The sequence below is a fragment of the Takifugu flavidus genome, chromosome 6 (assembly GCF_003711565.1).
Source record: "Takifugu flavidus isolate HTHZ2018 chromosome 6, ASM371156v2, whole genome shotgun sequence".
Taxonomy (NCBI): Eukaryota; Metazoa; Chordata; class Actinopteri; order Tetraodontiformes; family Tetraodontidae; genus Takifugu; species Takifugu flavidus.
Window position 1 is genome coordinate 4,435,789 of NC_079525.1, and position 16,720 is coordinate 4,452,508.

The 16,720-nt window shown below is 48.8% G+C and overlaps 1 protein-coding gene across 3 annotated transcripts; it reads right to left on the minus strand.

Annotated features, from left to right (window-relative positions):
- Positions 1–187: 187 nt before the first annotated feature.
- Positions 188–14,641, minus strand: stox2a (storkhead box 2a). Of its 3 annotated transcripts, none has more exons than XM_057035230.1 (4): positions 14,029–14,641; positions 6,866–7,018; positions 2,607–5,142; positions 188–1,526 (listed from the first exon to the last, which is right to left on the minus strand). In XM_057035230.1, exons 1-4 carry the CDS (start codon positions 14,363–14,365, stop codon positions 1,325–1,327), a joined length of 3,228 nt encoding a protein of 1,075 aa, XP_056891210.1. In that variant the 5' UTR covers positions 14,366–14,641; the 3' UTR covers positions 188–1,324. The 3 variants fall into 3 exon arrangements, with proteins under 3 accessions (XP_056891210.1, XP_056891211.1, XP_056891212.1); XM_057035231.1 differs by lacking the exon at positions 14,029–14,641 and adding an exon at positions 8,319–10,003; XM_057035232.1 differs by lacking the exon at positions 14,029–14,641 and adding an exon at positions 9,296–10,002.
- Positions 14,642–16,720: the final 2,079 nt, after the last annotated feature.

The window sequence follows — 16,720 nt, forward strand, 5'->3', positions numbered from 1 at the left end:
GGATAACCCACTTACCTTTACGAGATTAATTAGATCAGCTTCAGTCACATTTAGTCCAGCAACACATCCTGCGGGATTTGCTGTTCTACCCTTTAGCCAGCAGAGGGCGCTCGGTCCAGGAAACAACGTGGTTGACTCCACCTACCGTCCATCCGGGGAACTGCAGCCCGAATGACACCAGGACCAGTTTCATGATTAGATAAGTTTGTGTGGTTTTGATGATTTTATTCATCTTTACTCCATCTGTGGTGATGATTTAGTTTCAGTTTTCATATTTCCAGTACATATAGAAACAAACGATCCTTGAATCGAATATTCTAAGCTCCTTCTCGCTCCTTTTCCTTTAACTGCTGCATTTTAATTATCCTTGTCTTTGACAAAAAAAAAAAAAAGAGCACTGCCTTTTGCTTTAAAATAATGCACAATTGTTTCAAACATGTGAGAAAAACTGCATTATTTTAACCCAAATAATAAATACCATAGAAAATCCAGAACTGACCATTAAAACCGGATATTTGATCCGGGATCCGGCGAGCTGACAGTTTCCGGGATGCACCGTGGAGCGTAGCATCCTCGTTTATGGCACCGACGTGACTGCACGTCCACAGTAAATAAATAACATAAATAAACGTTTACATTCAGTTGGTGTATAAGAGCAAAGAGCAGCTCATGACGTCCAAACTTTTTTTTTTGGTCACATAGCATCTTTAATACCACCATTATAATAATTAGGATATCAAAAGTATGGAGTATACATACATCATTTGCATTGTGGTACACAAATCTGAGCTGATTTATGCTTTCATATCTTTCATTCATTGTTCTGAGGATCAACCTATATTGTCTGGACATTGTGCTGATACATTGAATCGTCCTGAAAAACCTGACTCTATTTCAGGAAAGAGAACATTTAATTGGACATGTATTGTTAAGTTATATAAAAAGTTTTTTTTTTTGATATTTCCAAATGTAACTTGAATCCTATAGTCTACTACTTTCCAATACCAATAGTCAAGAATCTTGATAGAATAGATAGAAGAATCTTCAGGTAGGTTTCTTCACCTACAGTGATCTTGATATTCTGTAGTTTCTCTTTTTTGCAGTAAAGTTCTTGAAGCTGTGAGAACAGTCTGTTGAAGCCATGCCTGTTTTCATAACAGTCCCGGTAAATGGATTCTTAAGTCTAAAGACGTGTGTGTATGCGCATGTGTGTGTGTGTGTGTGAGAGTGAGTGTACTGGCTGAGAAAAGCGAGGCTCAAAATGGTGGAGCGCCCCGCTTTCTCCCTCCTCCACCACCTTCCCAGTCTCAGTCTGCGCTGCCTGTCAGACGCTGGTGATGGAGGCCAGGCAGTTCGATGACTTCTGGAGTTTCTCAGGCTGTGTGGTGGGGGGTTCCGGGATGGCGCGAAAGCTGAATGGCAGTCCGATGCTGCTGGTGCCGATGTGGCCGGGGCTCAGCGCGGGATTCTGCCGTCTATTGCTTTCCACGATGCTGGACGTATTGGATGCGAGGCTTTCACGCGTCCTGCGCCAGAAACACAACATTGAGTGAGAAAATCGCAAATATACTCTAAATATCTGGAAAAGTAGTAAAATAAATAAATAAATGAATGAATGAAAATATACAGTAAGTCTAAATGAGCCTAGAATCTTGAAGTGATACCTTTCTGTTGTTTTATTTATGTTCCATCATTGAGGGTACAGAAAAGCATTGTGGGAATTGTAGGAGGCTGACTAAAATTGCACATAAATAGTAAATTTAAGTCAAAATCTTTATTAGCAGTTGACCTTTTTGATGAGATTTATGCAGTGACTGAGCAGCCTGGTCAAGTCTACAAAATCTGAATGTGTATTGTAATTATAAATGGTAATAATTTTCATTATTTGCCACTTTCAAAAGGTAAGAAATGCGTTAACTATAATCGACGTGAAGTGAAGACCAGCTACAGCTCCAGGAAGTGTGACTTGGTGCAGCAAAACATTCATGGAGGCACAATAAATATCTAATCGCTATCTAATCTATCTAAATATCTGATCATCTAATAGCAAGTGAGCTTTGAAAAACAGTAGTGCAATGCCACTTCTATTCTATATACGGTTCAGATTCTACGCTTGCAGATCCGTTAGCAGCTTTTATGCATAAAAATAAATGCATAATTGTGACAGCAATGCAACCGCATAGTGCTCATACGTTAGAGTTAAAAGTTGCAACACATCAGCTCTTCATAGGTATTAGCCAAATGCTGCTCACTGGTGTTCAGTAGATTATCTTATCTACTTATGGCAACCGTAAAGCTTTAGAGATTTGAGTCTGTTTGCACCAACAATGTTCAGGCTCAACAAACACGTCACAGCTTTGAGCCTTCATTCTGCTCCACAGCGACGCCCGGTGGAGGAATGTCATTACAGCAGCTAGTCGTGATACCTGTGCACTGGCACGGACACGTCCTTCCCGTCAGAAATAAATCTGGAAAAATCTGTCCAGATCTAATAAGTGTGGTGAAGTGCTATTTGAGTGGAATCTAATTAATAGAAGCTAAATTTTTGGGTTTTATTTTATGGTTTTAGTCAACAAGAAGCGTGAATGTTTTATTCTATCCTGTACCTGGGAGAGTTGAATCCACTGTCCACTGTGACACTGCTGCTGTCCATGCTGTCCAAACGGGCAGAGTGGGCCGACTTCTGACTGCTGCTGTTCTCCGTCTCCTTGGGGCTGAGTAAGGTCAGATTGGTCTCCAGTTTCCGCTGCAGATCGTGTTCCTTCTCCCGCTCAAGTAGCCACTGCATGGTTCCCTCTCCGCCACCGCCAGTGCCTCCACTTTTACCACTGCCCTCCCCGTGGTCTTTGCTGTCCTCTGCCTTTGCCAACTCTTTGTGCGAGTCCTCCTCCGCCTCTTCCTCGTCCTCATCGTCTGATACATTATAATAGTCAAAGGAGGCGGAGGGGACTGTTGGCTCTAAGCAGCTCTGTAAAACTGCAGGTGACGCTGAGGAACTGGCTGAATTGGAAGGCTGCTGGGGCTCAGGATTGTCTAGGGCCTCTGTTGATTTGGCATGTGAGGCTTTCCGCAATGTGCCGGACTTGGTGTAGCTGCTGTCCACGTAGCCTGTGGACAAGGCATTGTGTGGAGGTTTGAACAAAGTGTCCTTGCTGAAGATCTCTTTCCTCTTGATCACCATACCGCCTCCGCCCCCTCCGGGATCTACATTGTGTTGGTGCGGTGTCAAACGGGCATTTTGTACCGGCTCCGGCGTCTGGCTCGGCGTCAGCCGCACCGAGCCGTTCTGTCCTTTTGCTGCCGACAGGTCCTCCTTGTACTCCATAGTGTGTGGAGAGGTGAGGTGAGGCGTTTGGCGGTCAGCCGGAGAGCCCTTTCGGAGTCCCCCTGATGAGGTTAATGTGTCATATTCTGATTTTGCCTGAGGCGAAGGGGCAGTTAGGATTGTTTCATTTGACGTATTGCACTGGAAGTACTCATCTGTTGAGGGCTTCGGAGAAAGTCCCATTAGCTCATTGTACGTTGGCAAGCTGTCTCTGCTTTTGTTCCTCTCCATCGTACTCCGGATCCTTGACTCGTCCAAACTCCCTTTCCCTAAATCAGGCACATTAAAATCAGAGTGGAACTTAGCAGCAGAGAACATGATCCTAGAGTAGTGGGAGGACTTCTGCGTGGCGCGCAAAGTGCCATCGTCAGTGTAGTAGTGGCTGCGCTCCTCCAGACTCGGTTCGAACTCTTCCGGTGCCCCCAACGACGGGCCCTTGAGGGCGTTGTCCATGGAACGAGAACGCTCCTTAGCTTGATCCGACCTCTCGTGGCGCGATTTCCTGTCCTGATTGTGACTGTGACTCCTCTGCACTCTCGACTGGCACGTCCCACGCGACGGCTCGGGGAAGGGCATCTCCGTACGCCTCTTGGCCAGTTCCCCCGACACGTCCCACTCGGGGGTAACTGGGCAGTACGATTCAGTAATGTTGGGGTTGCTGTGGACCAGGTATGCGGCGCCGCCGCTGCGCCGGCGTTCCAAGGTGTACATGGCCTCTCGAGGTGAGCGGACTAATGAGTGGCTAAAGAAGCGGTAATCTCTTTCCTTGAACAGAAGATCCCAGTTTGAACCCTCCGACGGGTCTCCCCTGGAGGTTCGTGGCTTGCTGTGCGAGCGGGACTTGCCGTGCGGGGCCCTCCTGTGCCCCCTCCCCCTCCTGCTGCGTGCGCTGTGCTGGGCCGAAGAGCCGGCTTTGCTCTTCTGCGTCCGCTCTTCCTCCAGCCTCTTCATCACAGCCGTGTGCCTTGCCACGTTCTCCACCGTTAAGTCAGGATTAATTCTGCGGATTATCTCCATCTCCACCTCGCGGGGAATTGGCGTCGTCGGCACGTCCTCGTCGTGAAGAGGCCACTCCTCTGGGGGGAACTGGGCCGAGAAGGTGGCCAGCTGCCTCAGTTTGTCCTTCTTGAAGCTCAGCCTGAAGAGCCTGAGACCAAATCTTTTGGATTGCTTCTCGCTGCTCCCTCCACCGTTACTCAATTCTTTCTTTTTGGTCAGCGTATCAGTTTTATAAGGAAAAGAAGAGATGCTTTTGCTCTTATCAGCGGGATCTTGAGGCGACAGTTGCTGTACAGGAGGGGAAGTGGGAGGTGGAGGATAAGGATATGATGGCGGCTCCCCTCGGTGCTCCTTGGCCGAGGTGCTCGGTGTAGGTTCTGCAGTGTTGTGATCCTTGGGCTGCTTGCTTTGATAAGAATCTCCCCGGTGCTCCTTTGGTGATTTCGTCTGGAGCACGGAGGAGTGAAGTCTGGCCGAGTCGTCACGATAAGAGTTGTACGAGTCCGTGTGATTCTTACGAGAGGGCCTCTCTCTCAGGCAGCCGGGCGTGGACGGCGTGACGTTGCCGGACTGTGGTGAAGTGCACTGCTGAGGTGGTTGCTGCTGCTGCTGCTGCTGCTGCGGCGGCGGCGGCTGGCGCTCTGGCAGCCGGTCGTCCAGGTGATACCACTTGTTGTTGGCTCTGATAAGGGAGGGGGTGATAAAGTAGGTCTGCGGTGTAACGATGAAGTAGCCCTCTGGAGTTGGATAGATCTTCCTCTCTCGCACCAGCATGTTCAGGGTGTGTCGCAGGACCTCTGAGCTGGGTGTAGGCACGCCTTAGGGAGACAGACGGGGGAAAAAAACGCTGCATTAAACAGTTCCGACGGGAGATTTTTGAACAGGCAAACTGCCGTTAGCAAAATTAAAAGGAGCAGGAAAAGAAAATGAGGCATCATTTGTAAGCAAACACCCTCTGCAGAGGCCTCATCACAGCGAAACAGGCTTTTACACACAGGTTTGGAAAGAATGTTCTTCCTTTGGCCTTTTCTTACTTCTATACCTTCAAAATAACATTAAAAAAGCCCAATTCTGACCATAACGACATCACCAATGAAATTTAAAACAATATTAGTGGTAAATAAAAAGCACCGGGAGAGCACAGACCTCCCTTACATGTTGTGGCTCACGCCCAAAAGATTTTATGACACAGTAACGGCATTTGCTTTATGATCAAAGCTCCCTGGCTTATTTTACTAACAGCCAACAGACATCACAGAACCTCCTTGTGCGGGAGTAATAAATGCACCTAGAAACTAAGTATTATCCTAAAAATACTTCCAACTAAGAATAAGAATAATGTTGAAACAGGTGTAACATATGATTCGAAACATTAGAAGTGAAAAACAAGAAAAAGAAAACGCCATTAGAACATGATTAAAAAGCCTGCAGGTGATTCTGGATGTACCGAGGACACCGAGGGTAATAAATCACCTTAAAGAGCTTTTATAGCCCAACAAAAACATTAAATAGAGCCCATTTCCAGCAACGCTGCTCATCACCTTTGTGGAGCAGAAGCTTGTTGCCTGACGTTACATCACCCACGTAGGGATCCTTACACACAGATGATGTAACGTATACGTCCAACCCCTTTAACAAAGGCTGCGCGTTTTAAGCTCATGTCAGCATATAGACCATCAATGTATATAGAGACATAAAATGCCTTTTTAAATTTGGGAGATGACTTTAAAAGTGCACCTTGCATGTGCAAGTACCTCCACAAACATAGGGGGCAGTATAATAAATAACCATGTGGGGTCTTTACGCAGGTGTGAGGCCTTCATGGGACAGAGGTGAAGAAGCTCCTCGATCGTCTACACCCATGACAGGCGCGCTTTGGAGTTTGGGGGTTTTCTGATGTCTCATTAATCGACAAGAACCTTTCTGCCGTATCTTCACGACCAATCTGCACCGGTCCCATTGAGCATGACAACCTGGTTGTTCTCCCCCCCCGACGTCTGGGATTTTCACTAACATCCCCTGTAGGCTGCACCTGGACTGATTATTGCATGCAGCTAAAGCGAGTTGTTAGCATAGCAAAGGAACGCCTGACATCAGGGCATCCTCAACCCTCCCTGCGAACCACGACCGACAGCTTCTGAGTATCTACAGGCAGAAATGTCATATAAGGTTGGAACAAATGGGACAAATCCTCATGTGTGAGGAGCTAACAGCAGTGAACTTATGACATTTGTGCTGCTCTGCTCTGTCTGATTGTTGAGAGCGTTTTACGTCGGGACATTATAGCGTGAAGATGCTCTCAAGGGTTCTCCTGATCGCATATCTTCATTTCTGCTCAATCAGTGGCTGAAAATGCAAAAAAAAAAATAAAATAAAAACCCCTGGGATCGGTCTGATCTGATAAGAGTCGGGGGTCTTATTCGATTCCACACCTGCGTCGTCTGTTAGCGATGGTTCCCGACTCCTCGCATCGCCAGGAAACATCAGGGCCGAAGACAAAGGCTCAAATAGAGAAAAGCAGACGGATCAGAGCGGGCGTACCTGGGAAGCTGGCAGTGAGGTGCTCCACCAGAGCCTCCTGGTTGACAGGCTTGTGGGCAGAGTTCATAGCGGAGATGGCCAAGCACAAGATTTCCCCTAGTGGGATGAACTGTGACTGGCTGATAGGCGACATACTGATTGGAGACACGTCACCTGCAGGAGGAGGAGGAGGAGAAGAAGAAGGCACAACTGTGAGATCATGAATGAACAGCAGGCGCAGCGCGTGCAGCTATGATGTAATGGTCAAACGGCAGCAAGATGCACGCCGCCTGGAACAGCTCCACCCCTCCTCCCCGAGCCTCCTCTCGCCTCTCTCCCACCCCCCTGGTTCTCGCAGGCTGGCGGATCGGAGCGGCAGCCCCGCCGTCCCCCGCACGCCGAAAAGGGGGAGCTGGAGAAATACTGCGGGATGTCACGTTCGCAACGTAGAGGAGGGGGGTAAAAAAAAAAATACAACTGCGTGAGGCGCCACGGCGGGGGCTTACACGCTGAAATTCTCTGCTGCCTTTGTTGAATTAAGCTGGCTTTGCTGTCAGCACTAGTGAGTAGTGAGATCATCCTAGGAGCAGACGGCCTGCTTCCCAGCCCCTGCGAGAGCGCACATCTGCCCGGCTGGAAGGTTGTAACGCGGAGCGCGCAACGCGCCGCTGCAGCATCTGTGTCGGAGCCGACCCCGTCCTCTGACCTAAATCTAACGCTTGATAGCGGAACGCGCGGTGCAATGCCAAAAATAAACCACCGGCTGCCTCCGTGTTTCATTTTCCACCCGCAGAACCGACGGAACAATAGAACCGCCGCGGCCCTGTTGGTCGCAGCTTTAAAGTTTTCGTCTGTTATCGGGGGTGAAATCTGCGCAGGGCCCTGCCTCCTCACACACTCGGCTGAATGGTCAGTTGAGCAACACAATGACGTTATCTCTGCTTAGTATCGCAGCCCCTTAAGCTTTATGTGGCTTTGCAAGGCTTTATTCCTTTTTTTTATTTCATTATTTTGAAGCAAAGACGACAAAGGCCGGCTCTGGGTATTAAAAACATGCATGTCCTTCGCGATTAGAGCGCTTTTTAATGTCGCAGGGACGAGGTTGTAGCATCTGTGCATCCCCGTTTAACTCTGAAGCAACAAAGATGTGACAATATTGAATTTCCTTACAGTAAAAGGAGCCATTACGTGAGGTAATGGCTCCTGGGGGACACTGAAATCTTGACAAAAATAGCACAAGCACATCGTCGTGTGATGCAAACATCTCGCGTATTTTTTTAAATTTTTTTACTCATTACATTAAATAATTGAAAAATGCCTCCACCCCGTTTCTAAATGACCTCGTTTGATATATCAGGGACCCACTTTAACATTTCTGCCCTGTCGACTTCAAATGCATTTCGAACAAACTCTGAGCGGCGGCGTGGGAAAAAGGAATGGGTGGAGCTTCTGCTCGTGGGAGGATCAGACTTACCTGGTGCACGATAACTTGGCGGGGACTGAGAAAAATGAGGAGGAGGAGGGGGAGGAAGATGCTGCTTCTGCACACGGATGTCTTTCTCACTACGGGAGAGATTGTGCTCCAGCGGGCGTTCGGCGAGCTCCGAGCTGGGCCAGGCCCGCTGCAGATTGCCGCTGCGGTTCTTCTTCATTGTGACCCCTTTACCAGGTGGCCTTCACCCTCGAGGGGCTTCTGGGATGGGTGGGTGGGGGAGGAGTGGGGGAGAAGGGGGAAGGAGAAGTGGGGAAGGGGGAGGTCGACCAACCTCAGGCTCAGTGCCTCCCCCGCATCAGTAAGAAGGTCCCACTAGAGCGATCACACACCAGACATGGCAAGAACCAGTGTGCACCTTCACACACACACGCATGTCTCATTTACATCCACGGGCAGGCTACAAACGGCTGTGTTCGCACGGTGGGCGCTTGTCATCGGCTGATGGGCTCTCCCGGGCTGATCTGGAGCGACGGCGGCGGCGACGGAGGTGCAGGTGATTGCGCGAGGCATCACCCTTTCATCGGCATCAGTCCCAGCCACCATTTGTAGCATCCCCATTTGCATGCGTAGGGAGGCACATTACGTAGCCACTCTGATGTGGGAGGAGGGAGCAGGAGAGAGGTGGGGGGGCAGGGGTAGAGACGAGGGAAATGGGGCATTGGAAGCCAGGAGGACGGCGAGGAGAGATTTCAGCGGAGGGTTTTTTTTGGATCCGCTTGTTCCGTTTGACTAGAAGGCGGCGGGGGGAACGAAGGGAGGGGACGAACGGACGGTCAAAGATTCAAAGCTGAAGAGGCCCAGTCTTCGACAATAGCTCAATTCACCACAGGAGTGCTCGGTCGATCCCCGGAAAACAAAAGAGGCCACTTAAAAAAAGGCAGAAATAAACGCTCCATTCACCCTAATGGGCAGTGAAACCTCAGTAGTATGTCAAGCACCGGAGACGCCGCGCTCACCTCCATCTTTATCCGATCAAGCACAAGACCCCATCGTCCTTTCGACAACAGCACGCCAGGAGAGGGTGGGGAGAAAAATGGAGAGCATAGAAATAAATAAATAAATTCAAGAACAGATATCCACCGTTTCCCGCAATCCAACGGAAGAAGCCCCCGTGCCCATCGCCGTAGCATCCATTCATTAACGGTGTGTGTGTGTGTGGGGGGGGGGGGGATGCAAACTCCAGTCAACGGCAAATCTCTTTCAACGCTAATGCTGCAGCTGCTCCCAGCACCTCCAGGAAGGGTGTGTGAGTATGTGTGTGAGCGTACACGCGTGTGTGTATGTGTGAGAAGGAAAGAGAGAGAGGCAGAGGGAGAGAGGGAGGGAGAGCGAGAGAGTGTGTATGCGCGCATCCGCCTGCTGCGCGCGATCCTGCGTGAGCATGCATGCGTCTGTGTCTGGGTGATTGAGGCTGAGGGGAGGGGAGGCGAGGACGAGGATGGGAGAGGGGACATGCATGAGGCAGCGAGGAGAGCAAATATCAACAGCTTGAAACACACACACACACACGCACACACACACATCATATAATCAGCCTTCAGCTAATGTCCACGGAATGGCTCAGGTTCGGGATCACTGAATTTCCACCTCTGTCTCATTGCTTCTTGAGGGACCAGAGGCCTTTTAAAGCACCATACTTCCCATTTCGGTGCCTCACCTGGCGGTGAGACCCTCCCTCATCAGCCCTCTCCACCAGTTGATTCAGTGTTGGGAAGAAACGGGGGTGGGGGGGGCATCAGAGCGTCACCAGAACGGCGGCAGCTCCTGCTGCTTCCAGACTCCTGCTGACTCACATATGTGGAGTGAATGGACGGTTGGAGGGACCGAATAGGGAGCAAAGTGAGAGGGCAGGACGGACCACAAACGGAGATGACTGGGTGGTGATGGTGGGTGGGTTGGGGGGGGGGTTTGGTGTCACAACCAATCTGCTCCACTTCACTGATACCAAAGAGAAAGGGGAGAGAAAGGGTGAGGAGGAGGAGGAAGCGAGGGAGAGCCACACCGCGCCAGCCATTTTATTTCTCAGTAGTGCTGCAACAGCCTTTGTTGCCATGACAACGCAAGCCGATGATCTCATAGCTGTTGCCTCTGAGTGCCCGTTCTCTTAAAGAGCCAGCTGCTCGCGGTGGGAACAGGCAGACGCCACCGTACGTAAAATAAGCCTGCACCGCCGCCTTCAACACACGTGTCACCGCGACCACCAGGAGAGACCGCGCACGCGTCCACGGCGACCGACCCTCCACATTCACTCTGTGACAGTTACGCGAATCAACTCTTTTGAGGATCGGTTTTTACGCTTTTGTCTTTGTTTCAGCCCCTGACGAACGTGACCGAGGCGATACAACCCGCGGTGGAATCCAACCGGGCCACTGCGGTAGGGACTCAGGTGCACAGCCTGTCAGGTGAGTGACAGCTGACCTGTGCTCTTCACAGCAATAACGCCTCTTTCTCACTGATGTTTGCAGTCTTGTTGTCACAACTTTGTTGTTAACCAACCGTTTGATTTAGAAGTTATAAAAGTGCCAATATTCTCACTCCCCCTTCAGATGCTTTACAATGGTTTGGCCCACTACTGACACTCCTTTACAACTCTTTATATAAAAAAGAAAAAATATATACTGCCTTTAAATGCTGAAATGAATGAAGAATGATTATCAGCAAAAAAAAGATATATATAATATAGACATTATAATAAAAGACACGTTAGCAACATTGTTTGCGAAGAAACACAAAAGTTTTGTCTGGTGAAACACACACCAGTGGATACAGGAGAGCATCCCAGCACAGACCACTACTTTATCACAGCATCCCAGCACAGACCACTACTTTATCACAGACCTTTGCTCTGCTAATTGTCCTAATGACAATCTGGCCCACCCAGGAGTCAATCAACAATTGAATGCTAGCATGCTAACATGCTTAAGAAAACCTTCCATTGGATGCTGATGCAGAAACTGGTTCACTGGTCTGAGGAGCCTGGAAGATCCAGGGTGAAGATGGTCAAGTCTGCATCGGTGGCTGTGGTTCCCTGCTGGAAAGGGGGCAGGTAGATGGGCCAGTGAACCTCCCTGGTGGAGGTTTTCAGGTCTTGTTCTACATTCTAACCCTCACCAATGATGTAATCTGATCACGCCCATCTGGGAGAAGAACCTCGAAGTGAAGCAAGGACACAGCGGAGGGATTAGGTCGGAGGGCTAACTCTGGACGCCTTAATATCCTCCCAGAGAACTGGGAGTTTCAGCTGGACCAAATGTTGGGTCGGCGCTCCACGCCAGCTCCTCAGCCGTCAAGCACGTGCAAGAATGTGGCCAAAATATCCGTCGCTGCATTTCAACTTTTAGGATGCCTGAACGCCTGCGATGCATAATAAAGGCATTTAGATGTGTCTGAGTAGTTCTGAGGCCACAGGTGGCTAAAATATTGGATTTCCTTTCCCAGTTGTGTTCCCTCCAAAGCAACAATACCCACATCGGCCTCTGGACTCGAAAAAAGGGAGTTTTCTCTACGCAACACATCCTGGCCCGACATTATGATACACGATGACGGATGGGCCCGGTTCATTAAAGGCTTCCCCCAATTCTCCGCTGGGACCCTCCCTTTCAGACCCGGGTTGTACCGGGGCTGCGAGGCAGCAGTGTTTTCCTGAACAAATGCTCCACTTTTCCTTCCTTAGGAGCGCTCACTCCTCCCAGGCTATTGTTTACAGCCGGCCAGCGGATACAAAGTCCCACAGTTAATCAGATTGAATTGTTTTGTTTTGTTTTTTTAAAAGAACTTGTTCCACACAGTTGAAAATCCACAACTTTTGACCGGACGGATTAATCCGGTTACTTCTTACCAAATATTCCCGCAGTTTAACTCGTTATAATCCCCCTGTGGGGGGAAAACAATTTGAATTTTTTAGGTGGTTTTTGCTGTCAGTGTTGGTGAGACTGAAGGAGAAAACATCCTCCCTTTCCACCCAGAAGAAGAGAAATCACAGGATTTAATAGGATGCTTTTCAAATGAATATCTGAGTCTGAAACACACATTTCCTCCATTTTCTCACATTTACTGAGCCTTCTGAGAAAGAATGTAAAGATTGATGTGGGTCTGTCTTGTGCATCTGAACCGAACGCGATGGTGGCATCGTGCTGTCTGGTGAGTTATTAGCTATAAAACAAACATTCCACAGCTTATCGTGTTTGCCTGAGTGGTGGGGGAGCAGCGAGCCGTCTGACAAAGGCCCATACACATTCTTCACAAAAAACATATAGAATCTAAAGATTTTCCCTTCGCTTTGGTCAGCGGTAAATGTCGGATGAATACAACAGCTCTCAAATCCTTAAAAATGAACAAAGGTAATGAGGGAAAACCAAATCTCAATGCGGCCCAAACATGATCTGGATCCGTTTTCATCCCGCCCCAGCTCTGCCCCGTTTGCGCGGCTGGAGCTTTACCACCACTGTTACCTTCCGACAGTGGCGGTAAAAATCCCCTGCTGCGCTGCAAAAAGGCGAGTCTCACCTGTTCACTGCGAATAAACCAAAAACATCGACAGCCCGCGCAGATCCCAGCCATTTATTTGCAGCTTTTTGCGAACCAAAACCCCAGAATCGCCCTTCCAGCTGTCAGTGAGCGGCAGGACTGGGTAATAATTATCTGACGTGTTGTCGCACGCAGCCGATACGACTGGTTCATGCGTTCATACAGGAGATATTCAGTTGCAGCTGAATACGCGTTAAAGCGTGGGAACACTCCGGATCCGTCGATTCAGTCGCCTGGAGCAGCAGCCGGGATGCCTCGACTCAGACGTGCTGACAGAAACCTCAGACCTGCCGCGGCACAATTGCGACCGGCATCCCTGCCAGAGGAGGATGACGGGCGCAGGAACGCTGATCTCTCCGTCAGGGTACCGCGTCTTCCCGATACGATGCCGGCGAGATGCAGCCTCGACTCACCAGATGGAGCGAATCGTAGTTCCACTCTGGGATAGTTGTAACACATCTGCAAGCAGCGGCCAGGATGACGGGAATTTCTGGACTCGTGGAGGTCATGAGGGTTCCTGGGGTCTGACCCAGAGCTAGAACTGAACCCCTGGTACCAGGCGTCTGCGCTAACCACTGCACCTTTTAGCCGTGGGGCGTTTCTTTCCCCAGTCACAGGTCAGTTCACGAATTTTCGCGTGACAAGCCTCGGCGGAGTGAAACCCGAGAGCTGAGAGAATCTCAGGCCCTTCTCATAAATTTTGGGAACATCTGAGGGAAGTCATATAGGAAAGCAGGATATATGTGAAACCAGCCTCCAGGAGTTCAAGGTTAAATAAAAAGAGGGGAAAAACATGTAAATTATCCTGACAGAGCTTGTAGTTGGGAGGAAAAAGACTTAATTACACCTTGCTGACACTTGATCTCTCAACACTGCCATTATATGCTTATCTCTAAACAGTGTGCTTTTATTTAACTCATTTTTGCTGGTTTATTTTTATTTTCAAGTGTTATTAGTCACTGGGGGTTGCAAATTATCTGAAACTATGCAAAAACAGGAGAGAAGACAAATTACAAACCAAAAAAGCCTAATAATTTGGTTTCCTTGAAGACAGGAACCAATGTGGGGGACGAAATGTCCTCTGTGTGTTAATGTCCTCGTATATCGAAAGAACACGTGCACATGGCAGGACAGAAACTATAACATCAACCAGCAGACCCACCTACGGTCTTGATGTCAAAGCCCTGTGGTGGTTTCAGGGTCCGCCTGGTCCAGCCGTTCCTGAGCACCTGCAGGTGAAGCTCTTTCCCCTGGATGAGCAGCACACGCTCGGCGATCCAGCCGAGGAAGAAGACCTCGGAGAGAGCCTGGGTCAGCGCTTTGTTCCAGAAATGCTGCATATTCACGGCTTTGAAACTGGCGAACACGTCGTAGCCGCTGTGATGTTGGAAGTTGAGTTCTGCTGGTGGAGATGATGCAGAGTCCCGTTTATCCTCCGTGCAAACCTGCGCCAGCACCAGAGCCAGGGAGTGCGGGGCCACCTGGACACACGGCTCCATTCCTGCTGCGGGATACGTCCTCCAAGTTTGTTACTTAATAAACTGTTCGATTTAGTTTGGACATCTCCGGTGTTGCGTTCGCGTCCGAAAACCGCTCCTCGAAATCAAAGGTTCCAAAAGTTTGTTCTCGTGGGAGATGAAGAGAGGGAAAACACGCCGGCCAGAAAAAGAAGATGCAAAGGGGCCTTATTTTCAGGCAAATCTGCAAACTGACGCAACTCAACGACCCAACTCACGCTGCAGCCTAACAAGTGTCAGAGTATTATGGGCCTATTTTCAGCTACAAAAGAGAAGAGGCGAGGACTTGTGCTGCGTTCAGGCGCAACTCGTACATTATGTTTCAGCCCATCAAAGGCAGGCTGTTTTCTCCCCCCCTCCCCTCCCAGAAAACATCAATCTGTCAACCAATGTCAAGGAATTTAATTAGGATCAAGCTGTCAAAAGCCGTAAAAGTGCCCTCTTAGTCTCACATTAGGCTGCACAGAGATGTCGAACAAAGATTGATAATGCTATAATAATACATTTTAATTTCAAACTAATTTTTCAGGCCTTTCACTTCTACCTTGCCCCTGTTATAATTACGTGGTCAGGTCAACTTCTTAAAACTACTGGTTGTGACTGACCAGACTCGAGCTATTCTCTCCGGAATAAACCCTGAATGCGTCCTGGCTTATTGGCGTTAACAGCCCAGCCCAGCATACAGCGCCACCCAGTGGACGACCGAGGCAGTGTTTAATATATTTTTAAACCCCCCCCTTAGCCTTAAAACTTCTACAGCTCAAGTTCAAACTATTTTAGTATCAAAATACTAGTAATATTCTTATTTGATGATCTTATTTGCACCTTAATTTTTCTTCACACTGTCCAACACTCCTCCTGTACATAATTTTAATTTCTGTATATACTGTACAATGTACATAGCAATGTACATAATATAAGAGTCTTTATTTTTCTTTTAGTACTTTTCTGTATTGTACACCACGGGCTACTGCTGTAACGTGCAATTTCCCCGATCTGGGATCAATAAAGTCTTTTATCCTATCCTATCGTAGAATACAAGTTTATCCATGGTGTTGTAATGTTTATATATCAATGTAACCAAGGTAGTTTTCTCTGTCACTGGACTGGGTTTCTTCTCTTGAAGACGTTTCGCCTCTATCCAGAAGGCTTCTTCAGTTCTGAAATCGCTTGGGAGAGAGCTTGAAAATATATAGCCCCTGTGGACCATTTGCATGCTAATGATCCGGGTGGTCACCTGAGAGTCGTTAGCAGGGTCGTTGGTCGGGTCGTTCACCTAGTTTCTGTTGAGGTGTCTCCCCTTTGTCTGCTGGGTCACATGGTGGTGAGTCACTGGGTCTCTTGGAATGGTGTGAATGTTTGTTTTGCTGTTGGAAGGAGTGGAGGACTGTGTATGTGGGTGATAGGAAGTGCCTCAGGCCACCACCTCTGTTCAAGGATGGTTCTCCAATTTTACATGGATAGCTTCCTTAACCCCCCTTTCAAACCAGCGGTCTTCTCTGGCCAGTATCCTTACTTGGCTGTCCTCGAAGGAGTGCCCACTCTCCTTTAGTGTAAGTGGACTGCTGAATCCTGACCCGAAGAGGTGGCGCGTCTGTGTTGTGCCATTCTTTGTGGAGAGGTTGTTTGGTTTCCCCAATGTACAGTTCCTTGAATCCTCCTGGCACTGTACAGCATAGACAACATTACTTGGTTGGGTCTTGGTGTCTTGTCCTTTGGGTGTACTAACCTCTGTCTGAGAGTGTGCGTTGGGTTGAAATGAAACCGGTTGTCGTGTTTCTGGAGGATCCTCCTAAATTCTCCGAGATCCAGACAGGTAGGGGATGGAAACGCTGCGACGTTTGTTTCTCTCTCCTCTCCTTTGCTGAGGTCTCGTTTCTTTGGGTCCTGGTGAAGGCCCAGTCTGGGTAGCCACATGTTTTGAGAGCTGTCTTAATGTGGTCCTGTTCCTTCTTTCTGCCTTGGGATGTGGTGGGTATTTCTCTGGCCCGGTGTTGTGGAGGGTTCTGATCACTCCAACTGGTGTTCCAGTGGGTGGTGAGAGTCAAACTGGAGGTACTGGTCAGTATGTGTAGGTTTTCTGTAGACTTCGATGGTGAGATTTCTGTCCTCAGTGATCTTGACCGCGCAGTCCAGAAAGGCCAGACTGTTTCCTTTTACATCTTCCGGGTGAATTTTACATGTTCGTCTGTTTTGTTGAGGTGATCGGAGAAAGCTTCCATTCTTGTGTTTGGATTTTGACCCAGGTGTCATCAACATACCTGAACCAGTGGCTTGGCGCAGTTCCTGTGAAGGATGTCAGGGCCTGGGATTCCACCTTCTCCATGTATAGGTTGG

Bases quoted from the DNA above. Each gene is read 5' to 3' on its own strand.
- stox2a (XM_057035230.1), bottom strand. From the start codon at position 14,365: ATGGAGCCGTGTGTCCAGGTGGCCCCGCACTCCCTGGCTCTGGTGCTG. The intron at 7,019-14,028 runs GTGGGTCTGCTG...CTCCTCCTGCAG, and splicing joins CTTTGACATCAAGACCGTAG to GTGACGTGTCTCCAATCAGT. The intron at 1,527-2,606 runs GTACAGGATAGA...TTTCTGGCGCAG, and splicing joins AGTGGATTCAACTCTCCCAG to GACGCGTGAAAGCCTCGCAT.